Source organism: Glycine soja, chromosome 9 (genome assembly GCF_004193775.1).
Source record: "Glycine soja cultivar W05 chromosome 9, ASM419377v2, whole genome shotgun sequence".
In the NCBI taxonomy this organism is placed as follows: Eukaryota; Viridiplantae; Streptophyta; class Magnoliopsida; order Fabales; family Fabaceae; genus Glycine; species Glycine soja.
The window spans coordinates 282,596-304,054 of NC_041010.1; the positions used below are offsets into that span (position 1 = coordinate 282,596).

The 21,459-nt window shown below is 32.1% G+C and overlaps 2 protein-coding genes across 2 annotated transcripts; one reads left to right on the forward strand and one right to left on the reverse strand.

The window, feature by feature from the left end:
- Nucleotides 1-10,000: 10,000 nt before the first annotated feature.
- LOC114367036 (autophagy-related protein 8C) lies at nt 10,001-12,025 on the forward strand. The gene is made up of 6 exons (XM_028324120.1): nt 10,001-10,215; nt 10,323-10,385; nt 10,656-10,711; nt 10,805-10,857; nt 11,521-11,639; nt 11,721-12,025. The coding sequence occupies exons 2-6, from the start codon at nt 10,349-10,351 to the stop codon at nt 11,813-11,815; spliced, it is 360 nt and encodes a 119-aa protein (XP_028179921.1). The 5' UTR covers nt 10,001-10,215; nt 10,323-10,348; the 3' UTR covers nt 11,816-12,025.
- Nucleotides 12,026-16,278: 4,253 nt separating this feature from the next.
- Nucleotides 16,279-18,760, reverse strand: LOC114367240 (ankyrin repeat domain-containing protein 13C-like). Its single transcript, XM_028324385.1, has 2 exons — nt 17,233-18,760; nt 16,279-17,042 (listed from the first exon to the last, which is right to left on the reverse strand). The coding sequence occupies exons 1-2, from the start codon at nt 18,631-18,633 to the stop codon at nt 16,704-16,706; spliced, it is 1,740 nt and encodes a 579-aa protein (XP_028180186.1). The 5' UTR covers nt 18,634-18,760; the 3' UTR covers nt 16,279-16,703.
- Nucleotides 18,761-21,459: the final 2,699 nt, after the last annotated feature.

A 21,459-nucleotide genomic window follows, 5' to 3' on the forward strand; every position in this document is an offset into this window, starting at 1 on the left:
TAAAAGTTATCACAAAAATGTGACAGACAAAAAAAGTAATTTTTTAAAATTTTAGAAACTAAAAGAAATATTTTTAAATTTTAAACACTAAAAAAATACATATCCCATATTTAAAAACTAAAACAGTAATTAAATATTTTTTTTATACATAAGTTTGATAAAAGAAACGATAACAACCCACTAACATTGGGTTAGCAGTCACACGCTTTAGTAACTAAACTATTCTATATGTGACTAAACAATGTTTTATATAATAATGCTTTTATATATATATATATATATATATATATATATATATATATATATATATATATATATATATATATATATATATATAAATTAAATAAAAATAGTTTCAGAGATAAATTTTAAAGTAATTATTGAAAATCAATCTTTTTTATTTATTTTATATGACAATCTATTTTTATACATGGTGACAAATCTTCGAAGCAAAAATTAAATAAAAAATAATGACAAATTAATCTTGATTATCTATGGTTCAAAATGTTGAAATTTTTTTAATTAATTCATATAAATAAAATATATAATATATTAATTGATAGATATTAATTATTTGAACTTATTATGTGAATGTTCCTATGATGAGTTTGGCATCACTCAGGGACCGAAGCAGAATTATATGTCCGGGGCAAGTATAAAAATCAACTGACTTAAATGCATGCACATCTAATTTTATATATACTAAAAATTTATGATTACATACAATGAAGGGATGGCAAAAGGGATATAACTTGAAGGGTCAACTTGCTAACTTACTTATTTTTGTGGGTTGGATTGAGGTTTTTAGTCTGTCAACACATTTTAACTAGGCTTATTTTAATCCATAAAAAATGAATAAAGAAAAAACAAAGATGGATCAATTCACCAACTCATTTTTTTTAATAAATAAATTTAATATTTATTTTGATACTTTATGTATATATTAATTTTTATTTCATTTATTTTTGTCTAAATAAAATATTATTCAAAATTTAATGTAATACATTCAATTTTTTAATATGTATTTATTATTTAATACTAATAAAAGATAAAATCAATTAAAATATATTTATTATTTTATTTGTTTCTTAATCTTTTGTCTTTGATGAGTCAACCGGACAATCCATCAAACCCGAGGATATACAGAACACACTTAAGTTCTCAAATCATTTTTATTATCTAAAACAGAATAGATTTTTTAACGAGTCAACGGTAGGATATGATTGGAACATGTTAACCTATTTTGTCACCCCTATCTAATATAAAGATATAGTTATTTTAAAAATATATTGGATTCAATCCATATAAGATATATATGTATAAAAATTCACAAAATATGGAACAATAAAAAATTAAAAAGACCTTAATATGTTTTGTGCACCAACTTTTGCTTTGCCGTACTGATCGTAACTATTTACTCGTGCCATTATTGTGCATTTCCAGAAAAATAAGCATTCCTAAAATTAGGATTTAACTTATTTTAATTTTTGTTTTCATTATAATTAAGTTAAGGATAATAAGAGAGGTTCACAACACAATTAGTGATTAACAAAGCGCATAATGAAAAAAGAAATATTGATTTTTTTTATTAGTGAAAATTGAAGATAACATAAAAAAATTGATAATAACTCACATATTCTATTTAATCAACTAAGTTATCTCCTTAACAAAATGAAAATTTGATTACCTAATAATTAAAGTTTAACAAAATATAATTAACCTTTTTTCCTAAACAAAACAGATTCTACTAATTTTACAAATTTGGAAAAAGTGAGAGAGGGCCAAGGGGCCAAGGCCCCCTACCACAGTACCTACTTATGTCCTTGGTCTCACTCCCTGAGTGTCCAAAAGAAAAGTCTATGTTCTCGTCTAGTGATTATCAAGTTATTGTCTCATTAGATAAATTTAGAATAATACAACATTATAAGAAAATTATAGTCATCATTCATAGAATAATATCTCTCTCATTCATAGTATCTCTCTAATTCAGTGTGATCTTGATTCAATTATCATACTTGGGATGAATTCTATATCCGCTCCAGATACACGTTTTTTTTATATTTATTTTGAGATATAATCAGATACACGCCTTTTAAACCTCTTGTGATTGTTTTTGTGATTATTATGTGTTATTAACATACTATAATTGTGCATCACTTATTATTAATTTTCCATCACAAAAATGGTGAGTTTTGTAAGATGTGTTTTATCATCATGCTCTTGCATAAAAAGTCTCAGTTATTTCAATTTCGTTTATGCATTATTGAATCAAATTTGATAAACGAATGGATTATGCCATTATGGTGTTTGTTGATGTTTAGTGTTTGTGAATATTGGATTTCTTATAAACCTGTTCATTGGATCAAATTAGAGGACAATTCCCACTAAACTTAAATGTAAATAAAATTAATTAGTTTGTGCACTAATAAGAAAGCTAATTGGTATCATTTAATATTATTAATCACATTTTAAAAAATATATTTTAAAATTCTCCTTCATTATATTTTCATGTTAAAAATAAAAAAATTGATAATTGAAAATAAAATTCCGAAATATATTTTAGAAATAAATAAAGAGAAATTAGCTAAGATTTTGCTTATATTTTTTTATCATATTTTTTATATGAAGTATCATTCAATTTTATCAATAATTAATCTTTATCAGAAATTTTGATTATTTATAGTGAAATTCTCTATTTTCAATTATATTTTTTTATTTATAAGATTCAAATTCAAAAATTTGCTCAAGTAGATCAAGTCTAATAATCAATGACTTGCTGATAAGTTTGCTTGTATTTTATCCACAATTCATGAGATATTTGTCTCTGATTATACTTGAGTTTGAATGAAGTATCATATTCCTGGAGGTGTCAAAATGTGTCCAGTTTGAAGGTTTTATCCGATTTTGGCTTAGTTTAATTCCAATTTTCATTGGTCCAAAGTTGGTTGGCTAATTTTTCTTTTATTATTTTTTATAATTGATTAAGTCATAAATGATATTTTTCATATTACATATGTAGTTAATATTCATTTTAAGGTTAATATTTTATGCACGTTGAATTTTGTTTTTAATTTCTAATATTTTTTATTGTTATAATTGGTGCATTATATTTTATTTATTTTTTTGTATTTGTAATTTTGTTATTTTATAATACAAATGACAACCTATATCTTTTATTAAAAATACTTTATTAACTTTTTATATAAAAAATAATTTATTTGGATTTTTTTATTTTTTTATATTATTATTTTTATAAAGAAAAAAAAAAAAAAAAAAGAGGTGTAGTCCATGGGTTAGACATGCGGCGTGCAAAATGGTGGGTTAGGCTTAGGCTAGGAAAATTTGGCTCTTCTAAATAAACCTTTGGTAGTACAATGTTCTTCCTTATCTTTATATTTATTAGAGCAAATTATACTAATATTTCCTAAGATTTACACAAATTACACATGCTTCCCTCATTCTTATTAGAGAAAATTATAGTAAATATCGCTAACATCGTTAACAGATTGTACATTGACATATGATGTTTTAATGATTCTTATCCCCAAAACATCCCTATCCCTTTTGTTTGTTTGATTCGTTTTCTAGCACATGAACTCAAAAATAACTCAAAGCAACTCTTCATCTATTGAAACTCAGATAGGAAGGTAATAACCTATGGAAACAAAAAATATATATATACATCAAATCAAAATCATCAAACCCCCACTCTAGCATCGTCAAACTCATCATTGTCATCAGACCCAATTTCAAAAACTCACCCCCCACAATCAAATCTAAATCAAAATTATAACAAACACAAGACAAATTCAAAAACAAAACTAAAAAGTAATCTCAACTTCCTCAAAACGATAACAACAATAATAATAACAATAATTAAATCACAAACACATTTCAAAAAACAAATTTAGAAACAAAAATCTTAGAGCATAAGAAATAATTGAAAGCAAGGAGATTCAGAAGAGGAATTAAGTCTTCATTCCCTCTGTCTCGTTATTCTCCGACCACCCACCAACCACAGAGTTCTTTGTCGTGCACAGTTCAAACGATGACATGGGATACAACCCCTTTGCAATCACCGCCATAAGGGGCCACGATCGGAAATAAATGAACTTCATTAAAAACGCTCCTTTCTACACAACCACCTTTGAATCATGCCATCAAAACCATTTCAAATTTGACACACATAATCGCAATGTATGGATATTTTAAGCACGATTTCTAACATCTTTTAAGTTAGAGACTATTTTGCAACACTCATGCAAAAAATAGAGACTATTTTGATTTTTTCATTAAGTTAGGGACTAATATGCAACAGGAGTACAAAGTCAGTGACTAAATTGCCTATTTACTCATTTTGTTATCATCAAATGACGTGACATCTTTTAAGAGATACGTTCACGTGCCATGCCACGTCATCTTTTAGTGCCACGTTGGATAGTCCACGTGGCACTAAAATTGACCTCACTAACCGTGTTACTTTAAAATTTAATGGAAAAACTATTTTACAACACTTATATAAAAATATGAACTATTTTGAATTTAACATTAAGTTAGAGATTAATATGCAAAATGAATACAATCTTAGGGACTAAATTGCCTATTCACTTCTAATGGTTAGTATTATTATCGGTCTAATGAATCAAAACTTATAAAAAATATCTTGAGATTCTAAAAAAATCAAATATCCAAAAGATAAAAAAGAAAACTTCAATTGCATGTCATTTTACTCCCTCGCAAGTGAAAGGGGAACACTTCTATATCACCTTAAAATCCACTATGTTAAATAATATTGACTATACACATTGGCAACAATATTAAATGTCGTGGCATGAGCTATTTTTTTTTTTTTTTGCAAATAAATTTCTCTATATACTTTTTTAAAGGAAAAATGATTATGTAATAACAATATAAAATAATTTTATAAAATTATCTAAGTATAACTCATCATGTATTAAGTCATACAAACACTAATAAGTAAAACTATTTTACTAGTATCATTAAAATCTTTTTGAAAAATCTTCAATTGATACTAAACTTTCCCATACAACTACCAAAAAGGAAAAAAAATTCCGATAACTTTTCTCAATTAAATTTATTTATTTATCCATTTATTTTACGAAATCGATCTCAATTAATAAAAGGTCAAAACTTAGTTATAGAAACATATGTACTTGTGGTACTCTTTGCTAATCTAAATAACGTTGGTAATCGTTGCATCCATTTTAGGTACAAAGATGAAATCAACAGTCTGGATGTTAACAATAGTTATTAGTTGAAATATAATACCTAAATTTGTTTGGAGAAAATTACCAGTAATAATTATATTATTATATCTAAGTATTATCCTTGGCAATAAGATAGTTATAAACAAGAATTAAAGAGGAACTAATCTTTATTAATTGATTAATTATAAGAGATATTATTTGACCTACCAAAAAAAAAAGATAGTACACCCATCGAGAGTACCAAAATCTATGAACAATTTGATTTTACAACCATAATCTGTCTGTCAATTAGATGAAGATCTTGGGTGGCAATTCTGCAATCCATCCCTCTTCATCAATGTAAGAGATATTTAGGAATTGATCAAGTGCTAGTCCACTTAAGTGCTTCATCCATTTCACACGTTTGGATTTATTTGCCCCTGGTCCTCTGTTCCCCTCCTCCACAAATGTGATGTTTCCTCTGTAGTTAAGTTTATTTTATACATGAATGTACAAGACAATGTTAAGAGGTCATTGAAATAGGAGATAACTTAATAAAAAACAATTTCTTATTTAGACTCCTCTGAAGTGAGGAGAGTATAATTTACAAGATAAAAGTATAGTTATAGCAATTATTGAGATTGTAAGTTTATTATGCATGTGCACGTATTTTTATTATAATCTCAACCATTTTATTTAAAGATTAATGATTATAATTACACGCACACTTTCAGGATCCAAAATTCAAAATAAAAATAAATAAATAAATTGAAGTTTACTATAAAATTTAAATATCTTACTCATGGCCTACAAAGGTACGAGCACTCCAACCCTCAGGTGTAACCACATTTGATAGGAATGAGTAGGCAATGATGACTCTGGCATAAGGCCTTAAAGATCTCCCTAGCATAGTCTTTCCTTTTGCCCCGGTTATGTTACAATTCTTAAAGACAAATCCACTAGTATCATTTGGTGTCTGCCTTTTATGTGCTGTAATTACCCCATCCCTTTCGGGACCATCTTTTCCCATTGAAAAATGTATGTGACTCGCCTATATTTTCACAACCAAATTACTACTTGTAATGAATATCAATATATATATATATAAAAGAAAAGTACTCAAGAAAAGGAGGAATTTTATCTATACAACAAAACTCATTCAACAAATTTCAATATTGAGCAAAAAATAATAATTGAAAAGAGAGAGAAATATAAGATATAATAAATGTTTTAATAGATACAGTGATACACATTAAATATTATTATATAAAGAATTAAGTATTATTATATAAAAAAATATGATACACATAACAAGTTATATAATAATTTGTTTAACATCATATTTTATGTGTATATTTTTTCTCAATCTTGTCATTTATTAATTTAAATGATTTTTCTTTTATCTCTTTTTCTCTCTTGATTATATATTTTATCATACCAATTATTTTACAAATATCATTTCTCTTACGTGTGAGTTTTTTTTCCTCCGAAATAAGTTGAGTTGAACATACATTACTTAAAGCACTGAAGAAATTATTAGAAGAATACGAAATGAAGTTAATTTTATGATACCTCAAAGATTGATTGACCATTCCCATATATGAAATCAGATCCACCTTGAATATAACAATTACGGTAGTAATGACGACCATCATCATCATATAAGGTGTCTTGCACCCCTAGAAATGCACAATCAAAGAAAACACATTTATCTGCATGGATTCTAGCTGCCTTGGCTTGTGTGATTGTAGTGCTAGTATCCTCCAATATTATAGGCTTGTTGAGTGTATTCTGAGAATATAAAGTGCAAAATGTGATATCGTTATTTAATATAAGCAATAACCTTGCCTGTTTCAAATAAATATCTTGAAAGTGATCATACCGTAAAAGTAATGCCCTTTGCAATAGTATTATTTGCCTTTGTATAGAAAGTTGCATTACCATGATCACCCCATTCGATACTTGTGGAATTTCTACCTGCTCCTTGAAGAAAAATGCATGGTTTGTTTATGGGAATTACAACCTGTTCTCTGTATTGCACGAAGCACACATAATGCTTAAGTTTATTATAACCTTAAATATATGCAAAATAACGTGACAATAAAATGCTAAATATATCAAATAATTCACATTGAACTCAACACAAATATGCATACAAATAAATAATTATAAATATGAGCATATATATTACCTGTAAACACCGGACGAAATTTGGATGTGAATCCATTGAGAATTTTCCGAAGGGACAAAGTCGATGGCACTTTGAATTGTTTTGAAACTTGCGTTGCTTGATTGGCTAACAATAATGGTTTTGAATGGACTACCACAATTTTGAGATTCACAAACATTGCAACCGATTACTAACAACGTGAAAATTAATGAAAATAGATGTGGAAACTTCATTTTCATGTTCCTTTTTAACATGCAAATGGTGGAAATATAAGACCTCAATATTCCCTTTAGTTTTATAAAGAAGAATTGGTATTATTGCTTGTATTTATAAGAAAATGTATATACTATTCATAAGTAAAAATCATAAAATAATGTTATAAATTATAATTAATTTCTACCAAAAAAATACTAGAAATATAGAGAACATGTCAAAATAAATGTTTAAATTCAAATCACTACAATTAGGGATGGGAATGAGTCGAACCGTTTGTCAAGGAGTCTTTGACTCGACCTATTTAAGGCTAGACTTGGCTTTAGTTAGTTTACTATAAAAGTCAAGCTCAAGCTTTTTAAAAAAAAATTAGATAAAAAAGGTCAAAGCCAAACTATAAAAAAAAGTTGTTAAACTTGACAAGTCGACTTGTTTAAGTAATAATAATAATATTAATAATAATAATAATAACTATTATCTACACCATTTTTATGGTATTATGAATGATAGGATGAAGTGACATAAAATTCTTAGAGAGTTTACTTGCATGTGAAAAATTTTCAAAAAGAAAAAGATTAAGTTAAAAGGATAATGCAACCAGATTAATACTTTCAAAGAAAAAAGTGTTTTGTAAAAACATTTTTAGACAATTTAAATATTTTTATTTGGCTATATTAATATAAATCATTTCTAATCTATATTTTTTTTATATTATGATCTTTTTTTCATTTTCTTTTGATATACTTTGTGTTTTAACAATTTGAATTTAATATGATTTTGTTTATCAATTATTTTTGGATTTCTATATTACTTATAGGAAATTTTATAAGTTTCTTTTTTTAGTTAGTATTTCACTAGGTTTTAAAACAATTAATTGATCAAAGACATCTTTAAACAGACTTTTAAATACACTCATAGGCCAAGTCAGACTTTTATGTAAATTAAACAGAACTTAAAAAAAAAGCTTAGGTAATAGTCAAACTCAAGCCTTACATATTCAACTTAAGCCGAGCTAAGTCTATAAAACTTGGTTTGACTTGACTCATTTCTACCCCTAACTATAACACTTGAAATTAGTGATTTGAATTTGTACATTTATTTTTACATATTATTATTCCTATTCAAATTATTTTCTTTTTTTATATTACTATAATTTCACACCATTAATCTGTTATGTATTTTAATTTTGTTATTTTCATTTATTGAGGATATGAATTTGAATCTTAACATTGATTCTAACTTATTCTTTTTCCAAAGTACGAAAGGCATGCCTGACCAAAACAATCTATTACTATTAATCTATTCTATTTCTATTACTATTAATAAAACAAATTCCAAACTGGACGCATGTCATTACTAGATTAAAAGATTTTTCTCCAAAATTTTTCTCTCTCTCTCTCTCCTTTTCTCTTTCCAAACAACTTTTTTTTTACCTTTTGTTTTTATTTTTGTATTCTATTACTACTATCAATATATTTTATTATCTATTCTGCTTTCCTTTTTCTTTTTATTTCTTTTCTTACATTATTTTATTTCATTTTGTCTAGCTTTTTTTTATCATCTATTCTATTACTACCATTGTCACTAATAAAATTATATCATCAAATAATTCTCACGAGTGTTTGTGAAACACTAAATAATATTATAAATTAAAATAGTTTTAACTTTTTACAATTTATAATTTAATGACATGTAAAATTAATTTAAAATTTAAAATCAAACAAAAAATATATACAAATGTTGTTTTAAAGTAGTAGTTATTTTTAGTTTTAATTTCTATTCTTATATCACTTTAATTTTGTGTCGATCTCTTTCCTCCATTTTATTATTTATTATATTTCAAATTCAAACTTATTATTATTTTCTCTTTTAGTCATATATTTTGTTGTATTTGTACGAATATAATTCCTGAAGAAGAATTAATATAATTTCTCGTATTTATAAGGAAAATTATATATTTTATATGGATTAAAATCACCTGTGACATAATGTTCAACCAGTAGAAACTATGAGACGTGATACATAACTTAACATCGTCCTATGAACAAGAAGTGCTCCATACATCACTGGATTAACTTCTCGCTGCCGGCGACAATGGCCTCTCTGACCAGTGACCACCACATAGAGTTCCCCGAAGTCTCCCTGTCACTGAAACTAACAATGCGTCGTAAAGAAGAGTAAATTTCACTTTCGTACCATAAGTTTTCATAATGTATAACACTTGTTTATTTTTAATATTAATTTATCGGTTTTAACACCTTTAATTTTAATTTCAATTTGTTTTTTTTTAGTTATTATCAATATATATCGTAACTTAAATTTTGTATCATAAATTTAAAATCTAAAATGAAAACAAATATATATTTACGTGTCAGTTATTGAAAGAAGGTTGCACACAGCCAAGTTTACTTGTGAAAGGGGCGATTCGAGGCGTATACAGAAACTATAAGTAGACGTTCCGTGTTGTTCTAAAACAGAACAGAACAGAACAACATCAAACCAAACCCTAATTTCAACTTCATCTGTTTCATTTGATTTTGATTCGAACTCAGACAGAGACATAGCCTCTTTCTTTCGTTTGGAGAAACAAACCCCTCGTTTCAATCATTGATCCTTTCCTGTTAGGTTTGCGAATTTGCTTTTGTTTTTGTAATACTTTGCAACCCCTCCCACCCCCTTTCGATTTCGCAGGTGGGCGAATTTTTTAATGTTTCGGTGTTTCAAATTCGCAGATACGAATTACTCTTCCAATTTCATCATGGCCAAAACCTCCTTCAAGCTTCAGCATCCTTTGGGTACGTTTTTTTCTTTAATTTTTTGTTTTCTCCAATTTGTTATAAAATCTGTTAGAAACCGAAAGATTTTTTTGTTGGCCATGCCTTCTGAATCGTAAAAAATTTAAAAAAATGAAATTATTGGTGAAGGACAAGGACTTCAGCTTTTTATCTACCTACACGGATAGAAGAATGAACGTGCTTACTATGTTCACACGAGTTTTTTCTTCTGAGTTTCTAAAACCCTTTGTTCATTCGACTTAACTAATAGCTTGCTATTTTATGTGTCAGAAAGAAGGCAGGCTGAAGCTTCTCGCATTAGAGAGAAATATCCTGATAGAATACCTGTAAGATTGTACTCAATTTAGATATTCTGTTTATTTTATTTTATTTTTCTTGAAGCATTCTTGTTTAAATATATATGGCAATTTTGTGTGCAGGTGATTGTGGAGAAAGCTGAAAGAAGTGACATTCCTGACATTGATAAGAAAAAGTGAGCGATTTTCTTATGCTATTTCGTCCCTTTTGATTAGTTTCCTGGTCTGGTGATTTTGTTTTGCTGCCTGAAGGGTTTTATTTGGGGGTGGGTGGGGGTTAGGTTCATAATTTGTCCTGGAAGTGCGTAATAACTGTTGAGTTGATACTTTGATGTTCATATAAAATGCTGGTATTGATGGTGATCAATCAAGATTTAATGATTTTGTATTGTTGTTAAAGCTATATCATGTTTTCTATATAGTTTTACATACCACATCATAACTTCATGATCAAAATGTGGTTTGTTAGTAATGTAAAACAGTCTCTGCTTAAGAATGTTTGATTATTTGATTTGTTAATAGGGGCATGCTTCATATGCATGTGCAGAATGGCTACGAATATTGACTGTTGTTTTTTTTCTAAACAAATATTCTCTTTTGAACTATCCATCATGACAGTGAAGCTGCTTCCAAGTGAGATTCTAGTTTGATATTGTTTTGAACATTGAAGCATATAAGCTAGAGATAAGACAAGTATTGAAAGTTGGAGGACCAGACTTAATTTTTTCCCCCATATTCCTGCTATAAAGTATTGGTTATATTAATCTTGATTAATGTGTATAGTTATTCTGTGCATTAGTGGATTCTCAATTGGTTCTCTTCTTGTTGTGATGATGTAGATACCTTGTCCCTGCTGATTTGACTGTTGGCCAGTTTGTATATGTTGTCCGCAAAAGGATTAAGCTCAGTGCAGAGAAGGCTATTTTTGTTTTCATCAATAACACTCTGCCTCCAACTGGTAAGTATCCAGTCATGCCAAATGATTTTTTTTTTACCTTTATAGCAATGATTTTATGTACTAAATCCCTTGTTGTTGCAGCTGCATTGATGTCTGCTATTTATGAAGAAAATAAGGATCAAGATGGCTTTCTTTACATGACTTACAGTGGAGAGAACACCTTCGGATCCCACTAGGCATAATGCATGTTAACTTCTGTAAATAGCTCCCACAAAATATAATTTCTCTGCACCCAATTGTCAATGCACGGCCTTTTGAGTATTATTATCCTACACTTTGATTATGTTATCTTTAAATTATGATTTGATTACCACGCATGTTTTCAGTAACATCTAGTTTCCTACTCCAAATCTTCACTGGATGAATTTAGATTTGGTTACCACGCATTTGAATTGTGTTGCTTGGTTTCAGTAACATTGATATACTTTGTGATGCTAATTTTTGGGCGAAAATTGTAGGAAGAGCACTATTGATACAAATTGACATTTGCACAAACACTGGTTCTCATCAACCCAATGGTGGGCTCATATGAACTATTTTAAAAACAAATCAATGGGGTGAAGGTATTATCCTGTTTGGAGGCGAAGGATAAACTCTGATTTTTAAACAAGTATTTTTTTTTTCTTCTTCAAAGATTTTTAAACAAGTTATTATGAAAAGGTTATATTAAACTCTTAAAAATAAGTTTATATCGTAAATAAGTTGGATTCGATTTTTATAAATACCTATTTCTATTCCTGTCCCAATGAAGTTTTTATATTGGTCTATTTTAAGGTTATATATAAAACTTTAATATGAAATGGGTCTTTAAAATTAGTCAAGATGGGTTTTTAAAAAGGCCAGTGCAAGCCTAAAAAAACTATGATAGGTAATAAAACAGATTTACGCCTTAAATTTTTTAAATACACCAGGCTTATAGCAATAAAATTTGTCCGGGTCGGCTTATTAATTCATTCTTCTGTTGAAGGTGAATAAGAGATCAGGGTTTACTAATGAAGTTTCAAACTGAAATTAAAGTTGGTAAATCGTAAAATTGTTTGAAGCTAAAATAGACGTTTGTTCTGTCATCTGCCACTGCACAATTCTGATCGACCCCGAAAAGCAATTTAAAGGAAAGCCGTTCAATTTTGATTGAATTTTATGGTTTACAAAGAACATTGGGCTCCAAGTCTCCAATCTCAATCCTGCAGTGGACTGTTGCTTCCTGTCCTCTCACTATTGTTTCCTGCATTTCTCATTGCATTATGAAAAATCCATTACATTTCAGAATGGATTTTCCATAATGCAATGAGAAATACTGGAAAACAATAATAGAAGTGCAGAATGTTTTACTGTGTGCAGCGATAGGATCAACTCACTAATCCTCAACTGGGTTTGCTTCTGAACAAGTCATTGAAGTTGTTTTTATTTTTAAAAATACTAAAATAAAACACAGAATCAATAAATAGAAAATCTTTATCGAAAGATGTTACAAAAGAAAGAAACTCAAAAGGTATTGCAATAGTGACATTCGGAGAATTATACGTAGATTTGGATCCTCCCAACTATTTGGAAGTGTTGTTTCTCTTGAATTGGTTTTTGATCCATGTGACACAAATAGAGGCCCCGCTTTTAATTTTGGCAAAACCACCAGAATTCTTGTTCTTGCGCATGTCTTTTTGGGATCTGGTGGCATCATCATCCTCCATAGCACCAATACCACCAGCACCCCATTGGTCAGCCCAACGTGGTGCCTCGCTCGCCATCTTTCTTTCCTATGTGCCCTCAATACAATAAAACATTAAATTAAACCTTTGTTAGATTTGTAGAGGAACCACAATCTTCTCATTATTGGCATAATACTGATGAACCTAGGGAAGAAGTACTTGCCTTGCAACATCAACGGGCACATGCATCATGCATGCATCCCCATGAATCAAAACGTAGATTCTAAGAATCATGCCCTAATAGAAGTTTTTAGATTTACGTACAAGTATTTGCCTACTCTAAGAGTTGAAAACTTGAAACAAATGCTTAGAGACATGAGTAATTAGTAATACCTAGGCTCGTATGACTCAGTTGCTGGTCTTAGATGTAAAATGAGGAACAGAAAGGGGCCTGAATCAACTAGACATCCCTCTTACGTTGCCTAATCTATCTTTAATGTTATCTTGCCGACTCACCAATTTGAGTATTTCCGCCTGATTAAGCAAACTTTGTGAGGCATCTTCGGTAATTTCATTATTAATCCTCAACCTTGTCACGTAGTAGTGATACTTCGGCCAGCATTGTAAGTTAGCTATACCTCTAGTCATTGTGAATTGGGTCCTGTTAAGCTTTGGTAATATTGTACTATTAAAAGAGTAAATCACCTAGTGTGTCCCATGGAAGTGTTAAGCTTTGTTACTTTAGTGTCTAAAATTAAGTAATTTTTTTTTCTGAAATTGCAATCTTTCAATTTCACATGTAACATGTGACTTGAGTGATTAATATTAACATTTGTTTAAGGATCAAAACCATACTAAGTGGTTAAAATGGCTAAGAATTTTGGGATTTATTTAAATTTTTCTTAATTTTAGGGAATCGTGTGATAGTGCTTTAATACTTTCAACACTAAAAGTTAAGGTGATTTACCCGTTGTCTCTACCTTAGTCCACTTCTATCAATGCATGAATTACTTAATTTATTATAATAGCACTCAATCATTATATTATCACCCATATTTTGGATTCATAAAAAAAAAAAAATCATCCACATTTTGGAGGCAAAATAACACACATCAAAATCAGTGGTCAGTGGTTAAGTTAAAGAGAAACATTTTGTACTTCGAGGGTACACTAAATTTAGCATCTGATAATAACTCCGGACTTTCTAGCATCAACTTCGTTAAGTGACAGCATTTTTCTGTTAAAATTGAAATTTACTGTCACGTTTTCTAGGAGATTGAGAAGACCTGTGTTATTGCTTCTAACTCAATTGGAAATAAAAATCTGGTTCGAGGTTACAATCAGAAACTTTAAGAAGAAAAGGGAAAGCCTAGTCCAAATTGTGGGGTATAAGGAATAAAGATTCAAGGAAATGCCTTCTTCTGTACTACTAATGTCTAGGGAGACTGAATCATGAGTAAAAGTCAGTGGAGCCTGATTCAAATCAATATATATCAGAGCGTGCAGTTATATTGTGAATCACTAATAATCAACACTTTTGGCGCTATTTGCACTCAAAATAAAGAGCGTTACAAACGCTTGTCTCTCATATTTTTAGTCGCATATTCTCCAAAGTATGATACAAACATCAAGCATTTCTTGTGGCTGAGAAAAAAAACACAAGCCCTTCTGCTCTATCTAGTACTGGTTGAGTGTACGAAAATGTCTTTTATGTAATTACTATACATTTTCACAATATTGGGTATACGACTAAGGCTGCTTTTGACAAAGTAAAGTCTTATATGCCTTTGAGTCTTTGACCATTTGAGCTGTTGGTTATTGATGACCCTTGAATCTTCTATATATCAATGAGGATGGGGGTGTATGGTTGAGGGCGTAATCAAAATTTTCAATTTACTCGTGGGTGATTCACATTCTTCCCATATAACTTTGGTTTCACGTTATCGGGCACAACAAGTGCGTTTAAGATGACGTTACAAGTTGTAGCTTTCAGGTCCATTACCATTTACCAACCACTTGAGGCGGAAACAAGCAGTCGCAATAAAAATGAAAAATAGTGATAAGCAAAACTAACTAATCCCAAGAGATTGATTGAAAGTAAAACAGAATTTGGCATCTAAGAGGTTGTAAGTCATCTCTTATATCTTCAGAACGAGGTAAATAGAAATTCTTTGCATGTGTTTTGTGAACTCGAAAGCTTTTCCTATGTTGGATTCAAACACCCGCTAAAATTTTGCCCATAAGAAAAAGAGAGAAAGTAAGAACTGATTTTCATTTTCTCATGTTGCATTTTTACAAAATCACGTGAAGATTGTTTGATATTTCTCTTTACTAAACATCACTTTGCTTACTTTAAAATTCATACATGTTGAAAATCATTAGAATAATTTTAGTCATAAATTTTAAATTGAGATCTCACATTATTTTTTAGTGAATCTTTTAATTTTTTTTCTTTAACGATAAATCTCATTTTAAGATTTTAGATAATTTTTCTAAATCTTACATAAATTTTATTTTTAAATATTTTATTAAATTAAATATACTTAATTATATTTTCTTTCTTTTTTTTCTCCTCCCTATCTCTCCTGACCTTTCTTCTCCCTCTTTTTTTTTTTTCCTTCTTTCCTATAACTCCCCCTCCCCTCCACCTTCTTCTTCCTTCTCCTTCCTCCCTCCCCCTCTCCTCCACGGCCTCGTAGCCCCCTCCTCGTTCTTTTTTTTTTTTTTTTTCCTTCAACGACCTTCTCTTCTTCTCGTTTCAATATTTTTTTTAAGTATGTTAAAGATCTTCAAGATTCTTGTAGAAGAATTCATTCTCCGTCCTAAAGATCTCTTTGTAAAAAAAATTCATTCTCTACCCTAGAGGTCTTTAATTCTCTTTTATTGAAAGATACACAAAGTTAGATCTAGAGTACAAGATCCTTGCTAAACATTTGACATTAAAATTACTTTTAACGGTATACTAAATGAAATTGCCAATTCTACTGGCTATAGGGAACTTGGCCTCAATCGGGCACAAGGATGGTAGTAGCATTGAACCAATTTGAAACTTAACAAAAAACAAGCAAGAAACATTTGATCTCTGTCCCTGCACCCAGCACCCATTCAAAAGAAGAAAAATTAAACCACAGCAAATTTCTATATAACTGAAAATAGACAACAAAACTGTGACTCAAGTAATAATGTTGTTCTATCTTGTAAAAACTACTTACTGCGAAACCTCTCTATGAACACGTACGTTATCTCAAAGCCCCCAGTTGATTAAAAAAAACAATACGGGGATATTTACACAATAATAATGGATGCAGCTTTTGGCACATTGCAATTTGCTACAATGTATAGTTCATATCTCGTGGAATTCTTTCAGCTCAAAATCTTTCCCAATAATGCATACTTGATGTTGCTGTGTGGTTCGTTTTCACTTGGATTTTCTGACGGACTTGGACTTGTTCAATTTCCGTGACGAATCATCCCCATTATTGGTCCACGTATATCCAACAGGAATAGCAAAAGGGTCCGAATCCAAAGCCCCAGAAGAAGAAGAAGATCGTTGTTGGTGCTTACTCCCCCCACCCCACGAATGGCTAGTACTAGTTCTTCTCAGACACGTGGATCTCCCAGAAGGATCATCATCATCTGCATTGAGCAAATGCGTAGGACTCGATAACGGCGTGTAGAACTTCTCCACAGGTTGCAGTTCCACGAACTTGGTAAACGTGACCACCACCCTTACCGTGGGGACCACCGGGATCGCCACCTGCCCCACAAAACCACAACATCAAAAACATAAATCTTTTTTTACTTTCCATCACTATTCAAAATCATTCACCAACTATCGAAAACCCACACACATCAATCAAATCAAACCAATAATCAAGTTAATCATTTTCCGTCCCACTGGGACTGGGACCCACACACACACAGCATAGGTCAACCACGTCACTTACCTTCACTGGAAAACTCCCCGGCGGGAACTTCGTCGTGAGAAGCTCCCGGAGCCGCCGTACCGCCTTCACCTTGTTCGCCAGAATGTCCAACAACGGCAACAGCTCCTCCGTCTTCAATGGAAACTGCTCCGTCAACCACACCGCCGGCCTCAAACTTCTCAAATACTCCTTCTCCTTCGTCAGTGGGGCAGCCGGAGCCGCCGCAGCCGCCGATGACCTCCTCGGTGGCGCGACCGAAACGGAAGGCAAATCCACGCTTTTTCTCCCTATTGGGACCCACTCTCTTTCTTCTCTCACAAAACTACTATGTCTTCTCTTATCGGAATTGTTACTACCGAGAGGCATTCCAAAACTCGGATTTTCCGCAACGAGAAAACCGTCTTCGTCTTCATCAAGCTCCAATGGTAAAACCTGCTCGCTCCCTGCCACGTCGGATTCGCCTCCAGTAACTTTCCGTGACCGGAAACTGAAAACCACGTTATGTACTTCATAAACCCTAGCTTTCCACTCTCCAACATTTTCCATCTTCTCTTGTCTTCTCCAATTAGTTCTTCCGACGAGTTCTGCTTTCGTTACGTCCATCCCCGGCCGGTACACGCTGCTCTGCGAGCAGAATCCCGCCGCATCGGAATCGCTCATCGGAGCTCCGGCGTTCTCGAACGCGTCAAAGATTTTCTTATCGTCGCGGTTGAGAACGAGGAGGGAGCCAGCGGGGACGCCTGCGATGGCGTCACCGTCGCCAAGGAAGAGGAAGCTCTGGTTGGCGCGGTGGATTTTGAGACCGTCGAAGCCGGCGAGGGTGGTGTCGGCGCGGAGGTTGCCGTCGCGCTTCCAGATTTTGTAGGTGTCGGAGGGAGCGATTTTTCCGACGAAGGGAATCACGGAGCTCTCGAAGTGGAACGAGATCTCCATGTAGAAATCACGCATGCGGCGGAGAGCCGCCACTAGGCGCGGCAGGCGGCGGCGCCACTTGGCCCAGGCGGCACGGTGGTGGAGCCGGACGAGGACCTGCGCGATGTCAGAGGCGCGCAGGCAGAGCGCCTCCTGGAGCGGGTTCCAGCCGGCGGCGTTGTGGAGGGAGATATCGGCGCCGGCGGAGGCTATGGCGCGCGCTGCGGCGAAGTCGTTGAGGCGGACGGCGAGGTGGAGGGGCGTCTCCCGGAACGGGACGTCGCGGCGGTCCAGGACGGCGGAGATTTTCTCCCCGACTCGGTCCTGACTGAGCGAGTCGGACTCGGTGATGACTCGGGCAGGGTCGGGAACTCGGGGAAGCGAAGAAATGATTCTGGAAAGCTTTGTGTGGTCGCGAATGGCCAGCGCGTAGTGAACGGGGCTGTGTAAGTATTGCTCTGCCTTTATCGCCGGATACGACGTGGTGGGATTTTTGCTCGATTTCGCCATCTCTATTTGCAAATTGCGATGTAATGTCTTTTTCTTTTGTTCTTAAAACGTAAAAGTGTGTACCTGATTGGATGAGGTGTTACTAAACGTTATGTGTATTGATTAATTGGTTGACGAGTAGGAGAAACTCTTTTTAACCTCAAATGAAATGCATTGAAAGCTAAAATATATAATTTTCCTAGTTTATTACTTTGTCGATTTAAACTTATAATATCTACGCGCTGACTTTATCCTACAAAATATTGCTACGTGCGCTCGTCCTATAAATTAACATTTTTTTAATATAGTATCAATTAATATGAATTGATGGCAAGGCACGTTAATGACGTTATTTATTTTCCATTTGTGAGAAGATTTGGGAACCTTGAAGCTTCAAAGCCTTTGTGCCAAATCTCAAATGAGTCTTATTCTACCTTCTGACTCGTCGTTTGTGATTTGGGCACGTGACATAAAAGAGAATCACAAGATGGCACGTGGTGGAGGGATTTGTTAAATGGAGCATTCAAAGAGCTTTTCAACTTGAAGGTCCTCCATCTCATTTTATCGGACACCAACATAATCCAATAAACAAGTAATTTAATACCAATAATTTATTTTGGCTTAGTACCAATGGTAGTAGTATTGGAATGAAGACACCACTAACCTTTTGTAAAATTCTTCTTTAATTTTCACATGTTACATCATATCATGTTAACTACAAAATAAGTGTCTTTGTTAGCATGGTAGTGATACATAACATATCTATTGACTATTGCCATCTCATTTTCCATATCATTTGACATGTGTTAGCACTACATCATTCACAATATCATATGTCATTGCCACATTAATAAAAAAATTAAATATTTAAGAAAAGATTGACCAAGGAATCAAAATCATATCATTAACTAAGATGTTGAGAGACTAAATTCACACAATAAGAATTTTGGGGACCAAAGTCACTCTAGTATGATACATAGAAAAGCAAAACTCAGATTATGTCATTCTGCCATGCAAATAGAGAAAATATAGCCTGGAGTACTATTTACTAGTCAATAGGCGCTGTGGCTAATTTTCGTTGCCCTAAAGACTTTTTTTTATTATTTTAGTTGTCCGAGTTATTTTTTATTGGAAAGTTAGATATTAATTCTTTCTAAAGTATCTAATTATTAAGACGTCGATCTCTAAAAATAGATTTTTTTTTCATAGATTTGAAAATTAACTCGCTAATTATACCAGGGGATATGATTATCTGTCTAGTGTCTACTATATTATAGTACAAGAATTTGCTGCGGCAAGACTAACGTTGCAAGAAACAAAGTGCGTGTAAAAGCAGAAAATAAATAAAAAAATAACTCGAACTTACAACTAATACTTTAGTTTAAAAGCAGAACAAACAAAAAAAAAAAAAGTAGTCATAAAAATAGAACACAAAACACACTAGCTAGCTGGTTTTTGATTTTGATTTCTATACAAATTAAAGTAGAATGGTGATTATTTGAGAGTTGGTTTGGTTAAATAACATGGAGATTTGGTCTAAAGTTGAGATTGAAAAGCACAAAGCAGAGACCAAAGGGTGCATTTTATAATTTCTACCATACTGTTGGGTCGGGGGAGATTGGGACCCTATTGATCCGCATGTTCCCATTTAACAAACACAGACGCCATTTCTGGCTACTTTTCTTCTCCAGCTCCAAGGACTGCCTCTATTGTTTTTTTTTGGGGCCATTGATTGATATTAACTTTTAAGTTAGAGGTAATAGTAGGGTAATTAAAATTCTCTTTATAAAGTGACAATCTCATGTTACAAATAAAATTCACCTAAACACTTTAGCTATGACCAAGCACTGATGAGTTAAAAGGCTGCCTCCATTTGCAAATTATTATGTAAAAGCCTAAGGAGACCCAATGATCGATTCACACAAATCTGAATTCTCTTTTTGCTTTTACCTTATTTCAATTTTGTGCAGATTTACTCAAGAGTATTATTATTTGATCTTTAGCCTGAGACCCAAATCATGTAGAATTCACGTGCTATAGTGGGTGAGTCAGGTAGCTAAGGGATGCAATAGCATGAGCATGAGCATGATGCATCTATCCTAAAGTGCATCTTTCATGTCCGACTTTAAAACTGTTCTGCTAATATGAATTCAGCTTTATCAGCCTTTTGATTTTGTAAGTGAAAAAAAATCTTATTTTTTAATTTAATTTCTGTGTAATGGGGAGAGAGAAAGAGAGACAAAAAGCAAAGGAATCCATTCTTAGCTTGTACTAGCTCTACGACATTCTATCAAAACATGTTTGAATGCTTTTCTTTCTTTCTTTTATTTTTGTTGGGTGGGGGATCAGGTCTATAACATAGGAATGAAGGACGCAGTAAGAGGATCAAATCAAAGAAAGGTTGTAGGGGTGGTATTTCCAACTTGTATAATATCCCTGCTTTTTAGGAGATCTAGGAAGCTTCCTTTTTTGGCTATATATATTTCTTTACTCCAATTGTTTTTACTTGCAACCAGCTGTAGTGTTAGAGTCTTTAGACTCTATTTCATTCATGGCTAAGCTTTAGAAAAAAGAAAGAAAGAATGTTAATTAAAAGATTAATGTCTAATTTCGCTCATCAATTATGTAATAACCCTGATGCTCATGCAGATCCTTTGGGTATGATTTGGTTGTGAGTAGACTTGGGTTGTCTTGGGTTTGGGCCTTACAACGTGTGGGGCCTACTATGGCCACTCATATGTGTACACAATCAGTCCATCTTGTTATTAGTCGATATGCATCCTTCCTTTTACAAAGCCCTAATTAACTTCTCCATATCCATGGTTTTACTCCGTCATTATCCACATT